This window comes from Entelurus aequoreus, linkage group LG04 (assembly GCF_033978785.1).
Source record: "Entelurus aequoreus isolate RoL-2023_Sb linkage group LG04, RoL_Eaeq_v1.1, whole genome shotgun sequence".
Taxonomy (NCBI): Eukaryota; Metazoa; Chordata; class Actinopteri; order Syngnathiformes; family Syngnathidae; genus Entelurus; species Entelurus aequoreus.
Genome location: NC_084734.1, coordinates 77109448 through 77131947, shown reverse-complemented (window position 1 = coordinate 77131947; position 22500 = coordinate 77109448). Strand labels below are relative to the sequence as shown.

At 38.1% G+C, this 22500-nt stretch overlaps 1 protein-coding gene across 3 annotated transcripts in view; it reads right to left on the bottom strand.

Moving 5' to 3' along the window:
- Nucleotides 1-1478: 1478 nt before the first annotated feature.
- flt4 (fms related receptor tyrosine kinase 4) overlaps nucleotides 1479-22500 on the bottom strand; it is a 222213-nt gene continuing 201191 nt past the window's right edge. For 2 of the 3 annotated variants that reach the window (XM_062045717.1, XM_062045719.1), the window contains exons 20-30: nucleotides 19858-19946; nucleotides 19617-19776; nucleotides 18497-18591; nucleotides 12007-12129; nucleotides 11816-11927; nucleotides 11526-11625; nucleotides 9281-9386; nucleotides 9088-9212; nucleotides 6639-6762; nucleotides 5268-5353; nucleotides 1479-1950 (exon numbers count right to left, since the gene is read on the bottom strand). In XM_062045717.1, the coding sequence (XP_061901701.1) occupies nucleotides 1719-1950; nucleotides 5268-5353; nucleotides 6639-6762; nucleotides 9088-9212; nucleotides 9281-9386; nucleotides 11526-11625; nucleotides 11816-11927; nucleotides 12007-12129; nucleotides 18497-18591; nucleotides 19617-19776; nucleotides 19858-19946 (1352 nt within the window). In that variant the 3' untranslated portion in view covers nucleotides 1479-1718. The remainder of the gene's footprint in view (nucleotides 1951-5267; nucleotides 5354-6638; nucleotides 6763-9087; nucleotides 9213-9280; nucleotides 9387-11525; nucleotides 11626-11815; nucleotides 11928-12006; nucleotides 12130-18496; nucleotides 18592-19616; nucleotides 19777-19857; nucleotides 19947-22500) is intronic. The other variant, XM_062045718.1, reaches the window with a different exon arrangement.

Below are 22500 nucleotides of genomic sequence, written 5' to 3'. Positions count from 1 at the left end.
GGGCTCAGGAACACTTCAGAAAACCACTGTCAGTAACTACAATTTGTCGCTACATCTGTAAGTGCAAGTTAAAACTCTACTATGCAAAGTGAAAGCCATTCATCAACAACACCCGGAAGCGCCGCCGGGTTCGCTGGGCCCGAGCTCATCTAAGATGGACTGATACAACGTGTAAAAGTGTTCTGTGGTCTGACGAGTCCACATTTCAAATTGTTTTTGGAAACTGGACGTCGTGTCCTCCGGACCAAAGAGGAAAAGAACCATCCGGATTGTTATAGGCGCAAAGTTCAGAAGTCAGCATCTGTGATGGTATGGGGGTGTATTAGTGCCCAAGACATGGGTAACTTACACATCTGTGAAGGTGCCATCAATGCTGAAAGGTACATACAGGTTTTGGAGCAACATATGTTGCCATCCAAGCAACGTTACCATGGACGCCCCTGTTTATTTCAGCAAGACAATGCCAAGCCACGTGTTACAACAGTGTGGCTTCATAGTAAAAGAGTGCGGGTACTAGACTGGCCTGCCTGTAGTGCAGACCTGTCTCCCATTGAAAATGTGTGGTGCATTATGAAGCCTAAAATACCACAACGGAGACCCCCGGACTGTTGAACAACTTAAGCTGTACATCAAGCAAGAATGGGAAAGAATTCCACCTGAGAAGCTTAACAAATGTGTCTCCTCAGTTCCCAAACGTTTACTGAGTGTTGTTAAAAGGAAAGGCCATGTAACACAGTGGTGAACATGCCCTTTCCCAACTACTTTGGCATGTGTTGCAGCCATGAAATTCTAAGTTAATTATTATTTGCAAAAAAAATATAAAGTTTATGAGTTTGAACATCAAATATCTTGTCTTTGTCGTGCATTCAATTGAATATGGGTTGAAAAGGATTTGCAAATCATTGTGTTCCGTTTATATTTACATCTAACACAATTTCCCAACTCATATGGAAACGGGGTTTGTACTAAATTAAGCATTTTCAAGCATAAAATAGCCAAATGAAGAAAACATATTAATACTGCAGTAGTGTTGGTCACTATGTGAGACCAAACCAATGCCTAGGGGACTTTTATTATGTTGAATCTATATTTCAAATATCCATAGGTTTTTTAATACTTTGGGTATAAAAATATTTTATATATAATTGAGTCGTACTTTGCGCAAATTCATTGTAATAATTTTGTAGCAACAGAATATTTGAGAGTGTTAGATCTGATGACAATGTTGGCATACACATGTTTAATTGAATTTTTTTTAATTTGTTTTCTTGTTATTGTGTATTTTTAAAAATTATTTGTTTCTTTACTGTTTGCCTCATACTTTTTATTTTTTTATAGTTGACTACTTCCTAGTTAATATTGGATATAAGGCTGCTTTCCTTCTCCCCAGTTTAAAACAAAACAATTATTCAAATGTTGTGTTAATATAGATGAAGACAAAGAGACGTGAGGAGATACATGTCTTTATATCTTCCCTTATGAGGCAACAGTTGTACAAGTGAAGTACTTTGAATACAAAAGATACAAATATACAGTATACAAATGTGGTAAGAAAATACTTGGTTTGCTTTGAAGTCACAATGCTGCCACCCAGTGGCTGTTTGAAGGAATGTCCCGCACAAGAGCAACTCAGGTTAACTTCTTCCCCACCTGATCACCATTTATTGTGATTATTGACCATTTACTTTCCTCAGCTGTTCTTCTTCCCATTGCAAAGGTCACACGTCGGAGGAGGCCAGGCAGGGGGCGTTTGGCGGGGAGAAGAAGTCGCCGCCGCCGCCGCAGAAGCCCTCCTCGGACAGGTGTCCGTACTCGTTGTTGTAGAAGGTCTGGCCTGACAGCTGGCTGAAGAAGTTTGGACAATGTCTGGAGTTGGTGGCGCCAAAGCTCCGGCCCAGAGAACCGTGGGAGGAGGTCAGAGGCTCCGTGCTGCTGCTGCTGCTCATGCGCCTGAAGGTAGGACAATACCAATGCATTACTCCTCATTTGTACATCTGAGTACAACTACATGTCACGTTTGTGTAATATTTTAATGCGTTATTATAAAAACATCCTTCAAATTATATGACAAAAATGATAACCTCTCCAAAAGCTGCTTTACAAATATTGTGTGTTAATAGTTCCCACACTTTAAATGACTCCATTTCCGTCTTGTATGTTTAAAAAAGTCACTGTTTTTATTGAGCAAAAAAAAACTTCAATAATTTTGATAAAATACTTTTGAAGCAGTATTTTTCTTTTTATTAATGTTATTGTTTCTATTATTATGCCCTAAAAGCAGTCAATTCTTAAAAAAAAAGCAGATTTCAAACAGAAAGTCACACAAAACATGTCCGTATAACTGTAAATGTTATATATATATATATATATATATATATATATATATATATATATATATATATATATATATATATATATATATATATATTACTATATATATGTATATATATTTTTATTTTATTTTTATTTTACTAATATATATATATATTAGTAAAATAAAAATAAAATAAAAATATATATACATATATATAGTAAAATAAATATATATATATATATATTTTTTTAAATTTTAATATATATATTATTTAATTTTAATATATATATATATATATATATATTTTATTTTAATATATATATATATATATATATATATATATATATATAGTAAAATAAATATATATATGTATATAGTAAAAAAAAAATATATATATATATATATATATATATATTAAAATAAAATAAAAATATATATATATATATATATATTTTATTTTAATATATATATTATTTTATTTTAATTATACATATATATATATATATATTAAAATAAAATAATATATATATTAAAATAAATTTAAAAATATATATATATATATATATATATATATTTATTTTACTATATATATGTATATATATTTTTATTTTATTTTTATTTTACTATATATATATATATACATATATATATATATATATATATATATATATATATTAAAATAAAATATATATATTAAAATAAAATATATATATTAAAATAAAATAAAAAAAATATATATATATATTTTATTTTAATATATATATATATATATATATATATATATATATATATATATATAGTAAAATAAATATATATATATATATATATATATATATATATATATATATATATATATATATATATATATATATATATATATATATATATATATATATATATATATATATATATATATATCGTAATTTCCGGACTATAAGCCGCACCTGACTATAAGCCGCACCAGCTAAATTTAGGGGAAAATACAGATTGCTCCATATATAAGCCGCACCTGACTATAAGCCGCAGGGTTTTGATGTGTAATTACCGTAGTATATCGGGGTTCCTGCTACCACGGAGGGGGATTGTCGGGACAGAGATGACTGTTTGGGAACGCAAAGCGTCCCATTTATTAACAATAAATCTTTCAATCATTCAATCAAACTTTCCCATCTTTGACATGGCGAACAGCATTCGTGCAGAGTACAAATAATACAACGGTGCAAAGTAATACAAAGTGCTCGCCTGTACGTTATCAAAATAACCAGCCTACCGGTATATGAAAAGTCAGTCTTTAATCATTGTGTCATCGTCTTCCTTCTGCGTACTAAAACCACCGAAATCCTCTCCGTCGGTGTCGGAGAAGAACAGGCCGTAAATAAGCCGCACCCTTGTATAAGCCGCAGGGACCAGAACGAGGGGAAAAAGTAGCAGCTTATAGTCCGGAAATTACGGTATATATATGTATGTGTATATATATATAAATATATATATATATTTTACTATATATGTTTATATACAAACTAGGGATTTCCGATAATGGCTTTTTTGCCGATATTCCGATATTGTCCAACTCTTAATTACCGATACCGATATATACAGTCGATATACACATTATTATGCCTAATTTGGACAACCAGGTATGGTGAAGATAAAGTCCTTTTTTAAAAAATGTGTCAAATAAAATAAGATAAATAAATTAAAAACATGTTCTTGAATAAAAAAGAAAGTAAAACAATATAAAAACAGTTACATAGAAACTAGTAATTAATGAAAATGAGTAAAATTAACTGTTAAAGGTTAGTACTGTTAGTGGGCCAGCAGCACGCACAATCATGTGTGCTTACAGACTGTATCCCTTGCAGATTGTATTGATCTATATTGATATATAATGTAGGAACCAGAATATTAACAAAAAGAAACAACCCTTTTGTGTGAATGAGTGTAAATGGGGGAGGGAGGTTTTTTGGGTTGGTGCACTAATTGTAAGTGTATCTTGTGTTTATGTTGAAAAAATAAAAACAAAACAAAAAAAAACACAAAACAAAACGATACCGATAATAAAAAACCCGATACCGATAATTTCCGATATTACATTTTAAAGCATTTATCGACCGATAATATCTGTAGTCCAGACCTGCCTCCCATTAAAAATGTGTGGCGCATTATGAAGCCTAAAATACGACAAAGGAGACCCCCGGACTGTTGAACAACTTAAGCTGTACATCAAGTAAGAATGGGAAAGAATTCCACTTGAGAAGCTTCAAAAATTGGTCTCCTCCGTTCCCAAACGTTTACTGAGTGTTGTTAAAAGGAAAGGCCATGTAACACAGTGGTAAAAATGCCCCTGTGCCAACTTGTTTGCAATGTGTTGCTGCCATTAAATTCTAAGTTAATGATTTATTTACGAATTACACAACGTGCCTACTACACTGGTGTTGGGTTTTGTATATATATATATATATATATATATATATATATATGTATGTATGTGTGTATATATAGGCTAATTTATGGAAGAAAGAGATGACTTATACACGTTTTAAAAATGAATATCCTCTGGCAAATGTCATTGTTATTCATTCACCACAGCCCACACAATAATATGTCCTTGGATTTACCGGGGGCCGTCTCTGCAGAAAATATGAATATGATAGTCTTCACCTTACGCTCGCTTTAATCACACGTTACAACTAAATCCGCATAGGTGAAACTATGCCAACAGCCTACATGCCAGCTGTGTGTCACATCTGACAAAGCAGTTTGGAATTGTTCCGATTCATTCCATGTTTGAAAGTTTGACACGCCTGCTGACGGGCGAGGAGGTAATGACATGCAATACAAACACCAAAAAGTATATATTTGCATGTACTGCAAACCAAAATACTACTGGCTTTATGAACCTTTTAAGAGAGTCACATGCATTTTTAAAAGCTGCAGTACGCATTCTGGTCACCTTTTTGACAGCGCCCCCTTGTGCCTGCGCTCAAGTCTCTCAAACTCCTCCGAGGCTAAAACCATGCCGCTGTCTGTCTGGTTATCCTGCAAAGATGAGGAGAGACAAAAGGAAGTATGAGCTTTAGACTACGGACTAATAATAAACAGAGTGCCCGGACAAAGATGCTTAGTCAGCAGTCTCTGCAGGAAACTTGACTTGTTGATATTTGATATCAATATCGATTGCGACACCTCTGAATTAAATTGCTTGGGTTGTCATACAATTCAGATTCCATCCGACTTTTTAAATAGACTACTAACAAAAACTGAAAGTTGACTGTATGTAAAGTCATAATAATATTTATTAATCCTTCATTTCCTAGCACCTATATGTAGGGATGATGTTCGAAACCGGTTCTCCCGGTTGTTCGATAAGAAAAGAACCGATTCCATGGACTCAAATCCCTTTTTGAGAACCGGTTCCCGTTATCGAAGCCACTATAGTAAAGAAAAAGAGTTGGTTCTTTATTCGAATCCCTGGGAACGAATCCCGTCCCACAGGAAATGCCCTGTGGGACGGCAATGTTATGCCCATTTGATTGTAGACTCTTATCGACACCTTGTGGCGATATGAAAATACTACGCCTCATTAGTTTGAGCACATCCGCGTTGGCGACGTCAGTTAAGTTCATGAGACAATTGCGAAGTAGACAAGTTATGTTAGCTCTTACAAGCCTTGGAAAATATAAGTCTGTAAGTAAACTGTTTAACTTGTTTATGTAACTCAATTTTAAGGTGGAAAGTGGTTAAAATTGATACTAAGATGTTTATTGAAAAACAATTTTTGTGCTCTGTTTCAATGGATGTTTGGAGGACTTAAAATGGCTGCCAGTCGTGTATTTCCACCATCGAAATAATTTTTTGGAAGAAGAATTGTTGATTAATGACTGTGGTGTTCTTAGTGTCATAGTGTGTGTAGTTAGTATGTTCCAATAGCAGCAGAAGTGCACTTTTTGGAGAGCTGTATTACTTTCAGTTTTGTGCCCAAGGGACTGATTTTATTTAACACTATATTATTATTTATACACCTATAGTGATCACAGAGACAGGTTGTTTTTGTGTTGCTGTATATATTTGTTTTTCTGAATAATCCCACTTAATATACTTTGGGTAACAACAGTCAATATTTATTTACATCATCCCTACCTTTATGTTTAAGTTCATGGGTGAGCTAGAGCCTCTCCCAGCTGACTCATTTATCACATCATTAAAAAAAAAGCAGCAGACTTTATCGTCTTTACCTTGGAGTGATAATGTGATCAAGGTGCGAGGAGACCGACGTAGGCTCTGCCCTTGTAGAATCTCTAATAACATCATTAAAAGTGCTTACTTGAGTGTTCGTTTGAGGGTGAATCTCTAAGGGCAGCTCTTCAAATGTCTTCACTGTGGGCTGGCATGTCTTTGAGGGTCCCACAAACACACCGCCGCCAAAGGGCACGCAGTTATAATACCTGCTGATGAGGAGGATCAGAGTTTAGCAAATGGAATATGATGAATTGAAATGTGGTATACAGGTAGTGATGAAAAGAAGCGCACTGTGACAGACTGGCATGCGGTCTACCACCTTCTAAAACAGGCCTGGGAAATGATCTTGACTCGGTGGGCCAAATTTAGAGAAACAAATATGTCTGGGGGCCGGTGTATATCTATCTATCTATCTATCTATCTATGAAAGCTGTGAAAATCTGCTGTACAGTATGTGTGCTTGGGTCCTGTTTTTAGGAAGACTAATACAAAACCTCACAATGTCTGATTGAATGCTAAAAACGTTATGACAGACCACCTTAAAAAACGGAATGGAATTTTAATTGTTTTTACTGAATGAGACACCCAGACTACATGAAAATAAAGAATGTGGGATTTACAATATTAACTACGAACGATAAAACACTGTGTGTTCAGCGGCTGGAATGAGGATCAGCATCTCCAAATCTGAGGCCATGGTTCTCAGCAGGAAACCGATGGATTGTACAGTCCAGGTAGGGGACGAGACTCTGTCCCAGGTGGAGGAGTTTAAGTATCTTGGGGTCTTGTTCACGAGTGAGGGAAAGATGGAGAAGGAAATCAGCCGGAGAATCGGAGCAGCTGGGGCAGTATTGCAGTCTCTCTGCCGCACTGTTGTGACGAAACGAGAGCTGAGCCAGAAGGCAAAGCTCTCGGTCTACCGAGCTATCTACATTCCTACTCTCACCTATGGTCATGAAGTGTGGGTCATGACCGAAAGAATACGATCGCGGATACAAGCGGCCGAAATGAGTTTCCTCAGAAGGGTGGCTGGCATCTCCCTTAGAGATAGGGTGAGAAGTGCAGTCACCCGAGAGATACTCGGAGTAGAGCCGCTGCTCCTTCGCTTGGAAAGGAGCCAGCTTAGGTGATTCGGGCATCTCGTGCGGATGCCTCACGAGCGTCTCCCTAGGGAGGTCCTCGTTGCACGTCCCACTGGGAGGAGGCCCCGCGGCAGGCCAAGGACCAGATGGGGGGGATTACATCTCCTCTCTGGCCTGGGAACACTTCGGGATTCCCCAGGAGGAAGTCGCTAATGTTGCTCTGGAGAGGGAAGTCTGGGGGTCTTTGCTGGAGCTGTTGTCCCCGCGACCCGATTCCGGATAAGCGGTTGAAGATGGATGGATGGATAAAACACTGAATATTGACAACATACACTATATTGCCAAAAGTATTTGGTCACCCATCTAAATGATCAGAATAATGGTGTGGGGTGGTTTTTCAGGAGTTGGGCTTGGCCCCTTAGTTCCAGTGAAAGGAACTTTGAATGCTCCAGGATACCAAAACATTTTGGATAATTGCATGCTCCCAACCTTGTGGGAACAGTTTGGAGCGGGCCCCTTCCTCTTCCAACATGGCAAGGTCCATAAAGACATGGATGACAGTCTGGTGTGGATGAACTTGACTGGCCGGCACAGAGTCCTGACCTGAACACCGATAAAACACCTTTGGGATTAATTAGAATGGAGACTGAGAGCCAGGCCTTCTCCACCATCAGTGTGTGATCTCACCAATGCGCTTTTGGAAGAATGGTGGAAAATTCCTATAAACACACTCCGCAACCTTGTGGACAGCCTTCCCAGAAGAGTTGAAGCTGTAATAGCTGCAAAAAGTGGACCAACACCATATTGAACCCTATGGGTTAGGAATGGGATGGCACTTTAAGTTCATATGTGAGTCAAGGCAGGTGACCAAATACTTTTGGCAATATAGTGTATGAACGTCACACACTCTCTCGGTTGACATATTTTACAATCTAGCGAAACGCAACAAAAATGCAACAAACACAGCAAAATATGAATGCGAAGGGTAAAGAGAAATGCAGTCTACAATCGGATACATCACTAAGCTTTAGAACTTTCTTGTGAAAATCTCCTTCCGCGTCTGTCCCTGACACCCGCATTTCAGGCTGGCCGCTCTGGAAACACTGTGGAAACGCTCCCCACCCACACTGCTTGGTGCCTCGCCTGAGCTGCTGTGATTTAGATTACCATAATAACTAATTAGATTACCATAGTAACTAGTATATCATGCAAAAGCGCAGATTCCAACCATTGAAATACTTAGTATAGTTCAAGACTTACGGTCATCACAATGGCAGCTACAGTTTCCATCTTTAAGATCTAAAAAAATGATTTGGGAATTTTCGGCGGGCCAGATTAAAAAGCTTAACGGGCCGCATGTGGCCCCCGGTCCTTAATTTGCCCAGGTCTGTTCTAAAAGCACTATGACGATGGCGGAGGACATGAAGTCAGCACGTAACGTTGCAAAGGTACCTAGTTGGCAGGGTCTTGCAGGCGAGCCTCAGTTCCTCCTCAGACTGAGGGCACGATGAGGCTTGTGAGAAGCCGTCATCCTCTGAGCTCTGCGACTGATTCAGGGGGACGTAGTCCTTTCCATCCTGAAGGCAGGAATATGTTCTTAGTTTATTGCAAAACAGTTTGGATAGTTATTCAGTTGAAGCCTCACAGGTAGACTGTTGTCCTGCAGCAGATCTCCCAGGATTTGCACCAGGGCCGGGAAGGTGGGCCTCTCCTTGGGCTCCCCATGCCAGCACGCCAACATGATGCCATATCTACCAGCAGAGGGCAGCACAGTCACAAATAGCATCGGCCTTAACCTGCGTTTGTGCAAAAACTCTACGATTGATGACTCATTAAAAAAAGTGTCAAGAATATATATATAGTGTGTGCCCCATTCCACTGAGGCGCTACTACTATTTAGGGTACCTAATTGAGCGGCAAAAACACTTTTAGTAGGATGCAAACTGCAAGCACAATAATAAGCATGTTGGTCAAGGGATAACAGTACTATTCTGAAGTGAGTGTTTTTGTATTTTTTGTTTATCCAAGTGTTTTTTTTTCAGATGAAATTACACAATAAAGTGGAAAAAGATTGTAATAAGTTGTGTAAAGAAATATTTACAATAGGGATGTCCGATAATGGCTTTTTTGCCAATATCCGATGTTGTCCAACTCTTAATTACCGATACGGATATCAATCGATACCGATATATACAGTCGTGGAATTAACACATTATTATGCCTAATTTGGATTTACAGGTATGGTGAAGATAAAGTCCTTTTTAAAAAAAATAAATAAATAAGATAAATAAATTAAAAATATTTTCTTGAATAAAAAAGAAAGTAAAACAATATAAAAACAGTTATATAGAAACTAGTAATGAATGAAAATGAGTAAAATTAACTGTTAAAGGTTAGTACTATTAGTGGACCAGCAGCACGCACAGTCATGTGTGCTTACGGACTGTATCCCTTGCAGACTGTATTGATATATATTGATATATAATGTAGGAACCAGAAATATTAATAAAAGAAAGAAACAACCCTTTTGTGTGAATGAGTGTAAATGGGGGAGGGAGGTTTTTTGGGTTGGTGCACTAATTGTAAGTGTATCTTGGGTTTTTTATGTTGATTTAATAAACATTTTAAAAAATAAAAACGATACCGATAATAAAAAAAAAAAAAACGATACCGATAATTTCCGATATTACATTTTAAAGCATTTATCGGCCGATAATATCGGCAGGCCGATATCGGACATCTCTAATTTACAATAATAATTGGTTTTTTTTCTCCTATCTAAAGTTATTAATGTCCTTTTTTGAAGCAGCATATCCAATGTTCTAAATGTTGACATGGATTACAGAAGTAGGGATGAGTAGTTTTCACATCTGAGTCGGTATGGTACCAATTCCCAGTACTTGGGATGACAGTACTCAAGGGTACCAATTTTTGATGTTCAAATGTGTTACCGTATTTTTCGGACTATAAGTCGCAGTTTTTTTCAAAGTTTGGCCGGGGGTGCGACTTATACTCAGGAGCGACTTATGTGTGAAATTTTTAACACATTACCGTAAAATATCAAATAATATTATTTAGCTCATTCACGTAAGAGACTAGACGTATAAGATTTCATGGGATTTAGCGATTAGGAGTGACAGATTGTTTGGTAAACGTATAGCATGTTCTATATGTTATAGTTATTTGAATGACTCTTACCATAATATGTTACGTTAACATACCAGGCACGTTCTCAGTTGGTTATTTATGCCTCATATAACGTACACTTACTTTACTACATTTACATAGTCATTGGGTCCTATTGTTCAGTCTCACAAGGCTATTGGATCGTACATTTGTTTATAAGTCACGCCTTCTGGCCATGAACTCACACAACCTCTCAAGATTTCCTTCGAACAACATCTATTTGTTTCATTGGACTGGATTCATCAGATTCAAGTAAGTAAAATGTCTTTTTTTTTTTTTTTGGTTGTTATTACAATGTCCAGAGCATGTACATATGTAGTTATTGTGGAACAGATGCATCAAATTTAATTTAGAGCTTGTTATATAATTGTTGCAATTATACAACACTGGGTGAATGTGGTAGTCAAAATAGCTGGCTTGTTACAGTGGGCTCAAACAAGTTGTATTCCCTCCACTACATCACTGCCTGAAGTATTTTCTCTATACATGGATAGTATACATTCTAGCCTTGTGTTATGTTCAAATGCCTCCTACAACAACATCTAAAAGGTCAAATATATATATTTTTTTTAGGTTTTTCTATATTTGGGTCTTACAGGGTTAATAATTTCCCAAACTGCCGAGTATCTCTAATATTGTAACGTCATTTGCAGTCATCCTATCAAAAAGTACTTTGAGTGAAGAGTGTGTATTTGTACGTTTACATTTCGGGGGACGCTGTCTCGGGCGATCTCATCCTGACCCCGTCCTTTAATCGTTTGCAAAAGTCTTCATCAATCTGCACTCCCGGGTAGGGAGATGCACCTGGACAAAGGAGGGAAGACAGAACAAAGTAATATAGTGGGGCATGAAGATTTAATCTGCTTGAAAGAAAATCCAACACAGGATCCAATTGCTCTGAGACCCAGATTTACACTTCAATCGCGACCCCACACACACATCCTCTGTCCAGCCTTTCTCCTCTCATCCGATATGTCTCGATAAAAAGTTTTACCCAGTGAAAATATTTCCCAGAGGAGCACTCCGAAGGACCACACATCACTCTGGCTGGTGTAGACTTTGTCGAAGATACTCTCAGGCGCCATCCACTTCAAGGGCAGTCGGGCCTGCGAGAGCATACAGTACAACCGAGGCTTCAAGAAAAGCAGAGAATCGCACCTTCCTAAAACGATGACGTTGTCGTACGTTGCCTTTCCTGACGTAGTCGGGGTCTTTGTATATGTCCCGGGCCAGGCCGAAGTCGCAGATCTTCACCACGTTGTTCTCTGACAGCAGAATGTTGCGCGCCGCCAGGTCTCTGTGGATACACTGTGGATACACACGGCACCACAGATGCATCACAACACTGCAGACACGTGCATGATTGTGTATGGCGGCAGTAAGCATTCGCACACACTAAAGTACACAGCGCTATGCTCTGTTGTCTTAACAACACATGGCGGGCCCCCCCTGTGAGTGTACATGGGATTTAATCATCTGTTAGTTTTACTCTGTTTGAAGGCTCGCTGATATGCGGGACTGGACTTTGTCTGCCGGCCACCGCCGCTGCTCTGAAAGGACGCCGCCATGCACAGTCTGCTTGCAAGGCTCAGGGTCGCGCTGTTGTTTGATATGTAAAATTTAGCTTGCTGAACTCGCCGCCAGCAATTAAACTCAAAAGGATTGAACATTTTCAACGTGATGTGGAGCTAGCTGACTAAATTGGGTCCCTAAGAAGAACTTTATTTCTGAGTTTCCGTTACTATAGAGATCGACCAATAAGTTTGTTCCAGGGCCGATAACGATTATTAATGGTCGATATTAATAATAATGTCAACACAGCCCTGAGATCGGTAGGTCGTGAGTACAAACCCGGGCCGAGTCATACCAAATACTATAAAAATGGGACCCATTACCTCCCTGCTTGGCACTCGGCATCAAAGGTTGGAATTGGGGGTTAAATCCCCAAAATGATTCCCGAGCGCGGCCACCGCTGCTGCTCACTGCTCCCCTCTCCTCCCAGGGGGCGGAACAAGGGGATGGGGTCAAATGCAGAGGGTAGTTTCAACACACCTAGTGTGTGTGTGACTATCAGTGGTACTTTAACTTTAACTTTATTTGGAGCCAATATTAATTTTCAGTAAAAGCTATTTAAACATGAATATTAAGGCTGTGAATCTTTAGCCGCCACACGATTCGATTAATAATTCGATTCACAATTGATCCTCGATTCAAAATCTTTACTTCTTTGATAATATTGGATGCCAGTTCTATAATTAACTACATTCCTCTATAAAATAAATAAACAGCTCTGATCAATTTCTATATTACCGTATTTTTCGGACCATAAGGCGCAGTTAAAATCCTTTAATTTTGTCACAAATCGACAGTGCGCCTTATGACCCGGTGCGGTACGGAATCATTCTTGTTATGCTTACTGACCTCGAAGCAATTTTATTTGGTACGTGGTGTACCGTATTTTCCGGAGTATAAGTCGCTCCGGAGTATAAGTCGCACCGGCCGAAAATGCATAATAAAGAAGGAAAACAACATATATAAGTCGCACTGGAGTATAAGTCGCATTTTTGGGGGAAATTTATTTGATAAAACCCAACACCAAGAATAGACATACAAGTCGCACCCCCGGCCAAACTATGAAAAAAAACTGCGACTTATAGTCCGAAAAATACGGTAATAATGTCAACACAGCCCTGAGATCGGTAGGTCGCGAGTACAAACCCGGGCCGAGTCATACCAAAGACTATAAAAATGGGACCGGTTACCTCCCTCACTCAGCATCAAAGGTTGGAATTGGGGGTTACATCACCAAAATGATTCCCGAGCGCGGCCACCGCTGCTGCTCACTGCTCCCCTCACCTCCCAGGGGGTGGAACAAGGGGTTGGGGTCAAATGCAGAGGGTAATATCACCACACCTAGTGTGTGTGTGACTATCAGTGGTACTTTAACTTTAACTTTATTTGGAGCCAATATTAATTTTCAGTTAAAGCTATTTAAACATGAATATTAGGGCTGTGAATCTTTGGGCGCCACACGATTCGATTAATATTTCAATTCACAATTGATCCTCGATTCAAAATCCATACTTTTTTTAATAACATTGGATGCCAGTTCTGTGATTAACCACATTCCTCCATAAAATAGATAAACAGCTCTGATCAATGTTTATATTACCATATTTTTCGGACTATAAGGCGCACTTAAAATCCTTTCATTTTCTCAAAAATCAACAGGGTGCCTTATAACCCGGTGCGCCTTATGTACGGAATAATTATTGTTGTGCTTACCGACCTCAAAGCAATTTTATTTGGTACGTGGTGTTATAAGTGTGACCTGGAGATGGTAGGCACACTCGATAAGCTTCTTTTTCACTATCTTCTTGTTATGGGACATTCACCCTCTGCTGTTGCCATTTCTAATATAAAGTAGCGTAAAGTTCTAACTTATATCTCGCTATGGAAGCGCTAAAATCTACCAGTGTAGTGAGTTTACATAATTCACCCACGGAACTTTAGTTATTAGAGAGTTCCGGTCTGACGTTTTTTCACGGGGACACATTTCCGGCGTTGTTGCACTAATCCGGTGTGCCCTATGGTCCAGAAAATACGGTAATCAAAATAAAATTGGTTTTGTTGAATAAAATGCTTCCCAAACATGTATTAAAGTCAAGTACAAATAAGACCACAAGAGAAGTATACCACACTTCTCTTTTCTAAAGTAAATATGTACAGCAGATATGATCGTATACAGCAATATTATGATTAGCCGGAGCTTTTTTTTTATTATTAAGAATCGCGATTAATCTGAAAATCTAAACTTTTTTTGGCCCCCCTAATGAATACAATATGTCAGTAAACAGCTGGGCAAGGCTTTAAGTTGGTTTTATTAAGAATATTTTTGAGGAAACTTCGGACATAATGTTGAATGCCGCACTAATGGTGTGGTTCATTTAAAGCCAAGAACTTTAGAGGACCTCACTAAAACTTTAGTTACGTGTGCCCAATTGGACCTGCCAGTCAGAGGAGCGTCAACATTTGCATTTCAAAATAAAGAACATCTCTTGGGAAAATTGGTAAAAATATGGGATTACTCTACATCAGTGATCCTCAACAGGCGGACCGCGGTCCATGTCCGGACCCAGCGATGTGTCCGTCCGGACCCAGCACGAATTATAGTAAAAAAAAAATAAAAACATTTTTTTTTAAAAATAATTATAATTATTATAAAAAAATATAATAATTGTATTTATCTTTGAATTATCGCTAGCGCCAGTCTCAACGTTCTTTGTTGTTTTTAGGCAAATATCTCCGCGTTTCGGTTACACTTCTCCGTGTCTCACTCACTCCGTCTCTCTCTGTCTCGGAGAGAGAGAGACAGAGTGAGAGCGAGAGAACGCCACTCTGATTGGCTGCGGAATCAGCCAATCAGAGTATGGGTGTCATCTCTATCACAACGACGCGCTGATAGGCTGTTACCACCTGGGTGATACAGCGCTCATGCCACATGCATGGAACCCTCGCTACATGCACACAGTTGTCTCGTATCGCCATTTTGCTAAATGTTCACTCGTCATTCACTGAATGTGAATCAAATCCCAATGGCATGCTCCAAGTTGGCTCAGGCTGGTAAAAGAAAGGTGGACAGGGAAAACTGACGTTTCAAGGAAGAATGGACGGAGCAATATGTTTTCATCCTACCTACTGCAAGTACCACACCAATGTGTCTAATATGCAACAGTACTGTTGCTCTGGTGAAAAGTGAAAATATGAAACGTCACTATCTGAAAGAGCACCGCAAATTTGAAGAGACATTTCCTCATGATTCAGAGCTAAGAAAAAATAATACATGAGGCTGAAAAAGTCATATGAAACATCAAGCAAGATTTTAGTTAAATCTATGACACAACAACAAATAGCAACAGAGTGCTCACTCAGAGTGGCATGGGTTTTGGGTGAACACAAGAAGCCATTCTCTGGTGCAGAAATAATTCAATAATGCTTGACTGAAGTGATGGGTGCCATGTTAGAAGGCAAAGAAAAGGAGGAAATGACAGCTAAAATAAATCAAATCCCACTCTCTGATGCCACAGCTACCAGACGTACTGAAATATTTATTTTATTTCAGTTCTTATTTATTTTTGTTTCAAAGAAAATCTTTAATGTATTTTATTGGATATTTATTTTATTTTTGTTAATTTTAAGAAAATATTAAACTACTACCTACCTCCTGCCAGGGGCGCCGCTAGGGATTTTGGGCCCCCTGTATTATAATTTCATCATCATTAGGGGCCTCTCTGGGCCCCCCTCCATCATGAGCCCCTAAAATCGGTCTCCTTTACCCCCCCCTTTTCGGCGCCCCTGATCTCTGCTACTATATAAGTTTGACCGATAATAAACGGACCCAGCCTGTTTCAAAATAACATTTGTGGACCTTCAAGATTTGTACTTGAGGACCCCTGCTCTACATCATGACAACTTGCCATCTACTCAATTGTATACCATTTTATAGCAGATTGTCTACATCAGGGGTGTCAAACGTACGGCCCGCGGGCCGGATCAGGCCCACGAACAGGTTTTATCCGGCCCGCGGGATGAGTTTGCGAAATTTTGGAATGAAAGAAACTGCTCTTTTAAATGTGTCCACTAGATGTCGCAATAGCGATTGTTTGTATCATTTTAGATTATGCTACATATGTAAAAAAACAAAAAAAAACCACATGATCGTAGTGCACCAGTTGAGAAAAATGAGCAAACTACATAAATAACATCCTGTAATTTGATTTTGATATTTTTTTTATCTTAATAGATTGAAAATTACACCTATGAGTTGACTGATGAACATTATCACATCATTTATTCAGAAAGTATAAGTAACGACAAAGATAGAATACTATTAACTGCAACATGTATGTGTAAAAAAAACCATCAACATTATGATTTGTTCATTTTCAGAATGTGCTTGTTCTATTTTTAAACAAAAAAAATAATCTGAAGTTGTCTTTATTTTTAAGTTATCGTGCCGTGATTTTACCAGTCCGGCCCACCTGGGAGTAGATTTTTCTCCATGCGGCCCCCGATCTAAAATGAGTTTGACACCCCTGGTCTACATTGTAAGGTTTCCTCATGAGGAACCCTGAAATGTGGCAAACATTTAAACAAAATCCATTCTGGGCTCCTTCACTTAGCTTATAGAGGAGATTTTTCCAGAAAGTATTAGAATGCTGCCTCTTCTTCTTTACTTACTGTATATATTTGTCAATATATTCACACAATGTTGGGATTTTTGGCAGGGGTATCTTTTTCTGTCGTCTTCATGCATGTCCCCGAGGTATTTGATTGAATCACGTCACTTGACACTCGCTGCGATCTTTTGATGAGTAAGGAGGCTTGATTGATGTTGCAGTAGCAAAAACGAAGAAGGACAAAAATTGGATTTCCCGGCAAAATGTGGAAGTTTTGAAAGCTAAGCAGAAGACATACACCGAGAAACTTTTCTCAACGAGCTGATGCTTGATCAGTGTTAACTATCCATCCATCCATCCATTTTCTACCGCTTATTCCCTTCAGGGTCACGGGGGGGCGTTGGAGCCTATCTCAGCTACAATCGGGCGGAAGGCAGGGTAGTGTTAACTATCTACTTTAATAATTACCGTATTTTTCGGACTATATATTGGTTTTTTTCATAGTTTGGCCGGGGGTGCGACTTATACTCAGGAGCGACTTATGTGTGAAATGATTAACACATTACCGTAAAATATCAAATAATATTATTTCGCTCATTCACGTAAGAGACTAGACGTATAAGATTTCATGGGATTTAGCGATTAGGAGTGACAGATTGTTTGGTAAACGTATAGCATGTTCTATATGTTATAGTTATTTGAACGACTCTTACCATAATATGTTACGTTAACATACCAGGCACGTTCTCAGTTGGTTATTTATGCGTCATATAACGTACACTTATTCAGCCTGTTGTTCACTATTCTTTATTTATTTTAAATTGCCTTTCAAATGTCTATTCTTGGTGTTGGGTTTTATATAAAAAAAAATGCAACTTATACTCCAGTGCGACTTATATATGCTTTTTTCCTTCTTTATTATGCATTTTCGGCCGGTGCGACTTATACTCCGGAGCGATTTATACTCCGAAAAATACGGTGTGTGTCACCAGGACAAATTCCATTCAGTGGTATTGAAATAGCGATAAAGGGTGGAATTTTTAATCAGGAATCTTTTGGTCACCTACTTAATGTACATTTTATCAAGTAATCTTCAAACCTTGCAAAGTCACCCCAACCTAGAAGTAAAGAACATTTGGAAATGGCTCGACGGAGAAGAAGGGTCTGTACTGACATGATTTACTGCAGCTGCCATGCAACAATAGGACTGTCGCATTCATGAAATACTATAATGCTCCCGTGTTTAAACAATAATCCTGAACAACTGAATGGTAAGATTTGCAAACTGAGCCCTGCTTTGTGTTATTAGCATAAAAAATAGGCTGCATTGCACATCAATGACTCTTCAGCCAGCAGGAATAAAATAATTTTCATGTGCAATCAGTGTTTCTTCAGCATCCTAATGATCGGCTCTGCAAAATACTTCCTGTGAAGAAGACCCCTAGAGACAAATCACCAGCGCCCCTAGTCTAATTGCTACAGTTCTAATAAGGAACCTTTCTGGATGCCAGGAACTCCATCCCACGAGCCACTTGGAAACTGTAGCAAATGAGATCTTCTATGGTCAAAGGCGTTTTCCACAAATCCTCCACTGGAGAAAGCGAGAGAAAGAGAGAGAGAGAAAAAGATGAAAGCCGCATTGGAGCTATGATACACTGCAAAAAGTCAGTGTTCAAAAACAAAGGAAAAAAAATACAAAAATGAGTGATATTTTATTTGAACTAAGCAAAATTATCCGCCAATAGAACAGAAAAATTTGGCTTGTCAAGACTTTCCAAAACAAGTAAAATTAGCTAACTTCAATGACATATCTTGACATAATGATATGCGCTCGGCATTACATTTACTTATACTAAAAACTCATGTATTATTCTTAATGGAAATTCAACAAGGCGACCGCTTGTTACTCTTGGGGTCTACTAGCTGCTCAGGCAAATCATATTGTCTAAAAATGCATTTTTCCATCGACAACATGACATCATCGCGCCAAGTGCGTGCTCTTTCAGTCAATTAGTGCGCATATATACAGCCCGGAAACCGCGGCCAAAATTTTTTTTATTGTAATTTTGAATAATTTACCTGAATGTGCATGAACTATTTCTGTTCAAAATTGTTAGAAATGTCACATGTTAAATGTTTAAATATTAACTGTCAGTTTACTGTACTGTGCCAACTGTACTACTATATGAGTACGTATTTTCTATTGTCATTGAAAACAAATCATTTGGCTGTCATCTGTTTTAATTATGAGACACAATTGTGTCAAAGTCATGATTTTTTTTTTTTCATGCTTGAAATAAGAAATTATTACTTTAAAAAAAGTAGTTTTATACTTGTGAGTGTTGATGACACAGCTTTGCAACAGTTGATATTCTAGTTTCAGGCATGTTTTACTCAATATAGGTCATCAAATCTCAGCAACAAGCTGTAATATCTTACTGAGATAATTTAGGACCAAAACGCTTAAAACAAGTAAAACACTCTAACATAAAATCTGCTTAGTGAGAAGAACTATCTTATCAGACAGAAAATAAGCTAATATCACCCTTATTTGAGATATTTCATCTTACTTAGACTTCAGTTTTTGCAGTGTACACACTTGCAAACAAAACTCACATTTCTCCGGATTGGGTGTGTCGGAAGATGGCGTGTGGAGACCCTGCATGAGCGGGGAGGGGGACGGCGAGGAAGGGGCGTGCTGGACGCCAGCTCTTTGGTCCATTTGGCCGGCTTCCATCATCCGTCTCACCTGGCTCTGAGTTTTGGGAGAGCGATCCTAAATGGAGAAATGGGTCAAACCGACCACGCCTCGGTGCCTTTTTGTAAGGGAAACAATAGGAGGGGGTGGGGGAGGTACCCGATACGGGAGGAAGAACTCTCTTTTTGCCCGCAGGAAGTTGGATAGATTCCCATACTTGCAGAATTCCACGATCACCATCAGTGGGCCTGTTCACACACAAAATGATCATGATCATAATAAGACACCATGCATTTTGGGTCAATATTCATCCCACTGTATATCATCTATAAATGCACCATAAAACTACGATAAAGTTTTTTTTTTAACTAAGCAAGTTCTCCTGCACAATGAAAACTTACTGAAAACTACCGTATTTTCCGGACCATAGGGCGCACCGGATTATAAGACACACTGCCGACGAATGGTCTATTTATGATGCTTTTCATATATAAGGCGCACCGGATTATAAGGCGCACTGCCGATGAATGGTCTATTTCTGATCTTTTTTCATAAATAAGGCGCACTGGATTATAAGGCGCATTAAAGGAGTCATTTTATTTATTTTTTCTAAATGGAAAACACTTCCTTAATAATAATAATAATAATAATAATAATAATAGATTTTATTTGTAAAAAGTAACAGTGTTACAGTGTATTAAAAAAAATTAAAAAGATAATAAAAAGATAATAAAAATAAAAACTAGAACAGCCAAATAGCTAAAACTAGTATGCATATATCTAAAAAAGAAGGGTTTTTAAGCCTTTTTTAAAAGCATCCACAGTCTGTGGTGCCCTCAGGTGGTCAGGGAGAGCGTTCCAAGACTGGGAGCGGCGGAGCAGAAAGCCCGGTCTCCCATTGTTCGTAGCTTTGTCCTCGGAGGTTGGAGGAGGTTAGCCTGTCCGGAGCGGAGGTGTCGTGTGGAGGATTTGGGGGTGAGTAGTTCTTTGAGGTAGAGGGGGGCATTTCCATGGAGGCACTGGTGGGTTAATAGGGAGACTTTGAATTCAATCCTGAGTGGAACAGGAAGCCAGTGAAGGGATTTGAGAGTTGGTGTGATATATTTCCCCACTTCTTTGTGGTCTACATAACATGTAATGGTGGTTCTTTGGTCAAAATGTTGCATAGATTATGTTTTACAAATCATCTTCAAGTAGCTTCCTGAGCATCTCTTCTGGATGCGCTGTTTTGTGGGCGCTTGTATTTACGGCAGCGTCTTCTCCCCGTCATCTTTGTTGTAGCGGTGTAGCGTGCAAGGACGGGAGTGGAAGAAGTGTCAAAAGATGGAGCTAACTGTTTTAATGACATTCAGACTTTACTTCAATCAATAACGGAGCAGCATCTTCTCATCCGGAAATGGCAATAGTGGAGGATGAATGTCCCATAACAAAAAGATAGAGGAAAAAGAAGAACCTTATCGACTACGGTGTCAGCACGGACTACAAAGGCGGACGCGCGCAATTTTTCAGGATTTATGCAGATCCCAAATACAGATCAGCAGGTACCAGAAGGTAAAAAAAGTTGCTTTTGCATAATATTGCGAAACAAAACGCCAGATAATGTCTTACCTTATACACTCACCATAATAATACTTGTATGTTGAAGCACATCAAACGGTGCAGCCTACACTTTTCTCTTACGTTTGACTGCCATCTACTGGTCACACTTATCATTACACCATGTACCAAATAAAATTGCTTCGAGGTGGGTAAGATCAACCAAATTTATACCTTACATTGGGCGCACCGGGTTATAAGGCGCACTGTCGAGTTTTGAAAAATAAAAAGGATTTTAAGTGCGCCTTATAGTCCGGAAAATACGGTATCTTGAACGCTGGAAAATGTCATTTGTTTCATCACTGCTTCCTAAAATGTGACTTTGGCATGCAATTTGAAATTTAAATCCTTTAGGAATATTGTTTTTTTTTCACCTGTTGTTTTGTGGCCAATAATTCTGACTTCTTCATTTTGATAAAAAAAAAAAAAGGCAGCACAAATTATGGTATTCATTTTTTGTTTTGTAGGTTAAATTGTTTCATTTGTTGTGCTCCTGAGTTAATGTTGCTGATCAATTTGAATATTTATTGAGTTTTTTTTTATATATTAGGTGTATTATATTATTAGTTACATTCATTACTCAGTAGCAAATGGTTCAAGTGTGTCAATTTTTTTTATAGTTTACAAAATGTTTTTTTTTATTTTATTTCAGGCAAATTGATGCACTTTAAATCGTACCTGTCACAGACTAACAAAATAATGTTTATGTTTTTTTCTTTGGGGCGTAACAGAAAATAATTGCTAAAATTATGCTTAAAACTCACTTCTGTTACTTTCAATTTTGTCTTTTTGGCTTAGGAATCCAATAGAAAAATGGAACAAAGTGGCCTACGATGGAGCAATCAATATTTTGGGTTGTTTATAATGTATATTATCACATTTGGAGTTGAAAAAAGACACACTTGTATGTCTATTTTGAGAGCTTTAAAAGGAAAATAGCACTAATTGTGTAAGACTCTTATCCACTTTCCCCATTTTGTTTTTCAATTCAATTATTTGTCAGTCACAATATGATCTTGTTTCAAAAGCAATGCAAATGTCACTTCTGCTTTCCTAATCAGTAATACAAAAATAAAATAAATAACATCCCTAATGTGACATCTGCTTTCCCTTGTTGTTGTTTATATAACATATTTCAGAGTTGTTTGCGCTTTAAGCATCAACTGCAGTGCAGCGAAACAACACTATAAACACGTCCCCCCAAAA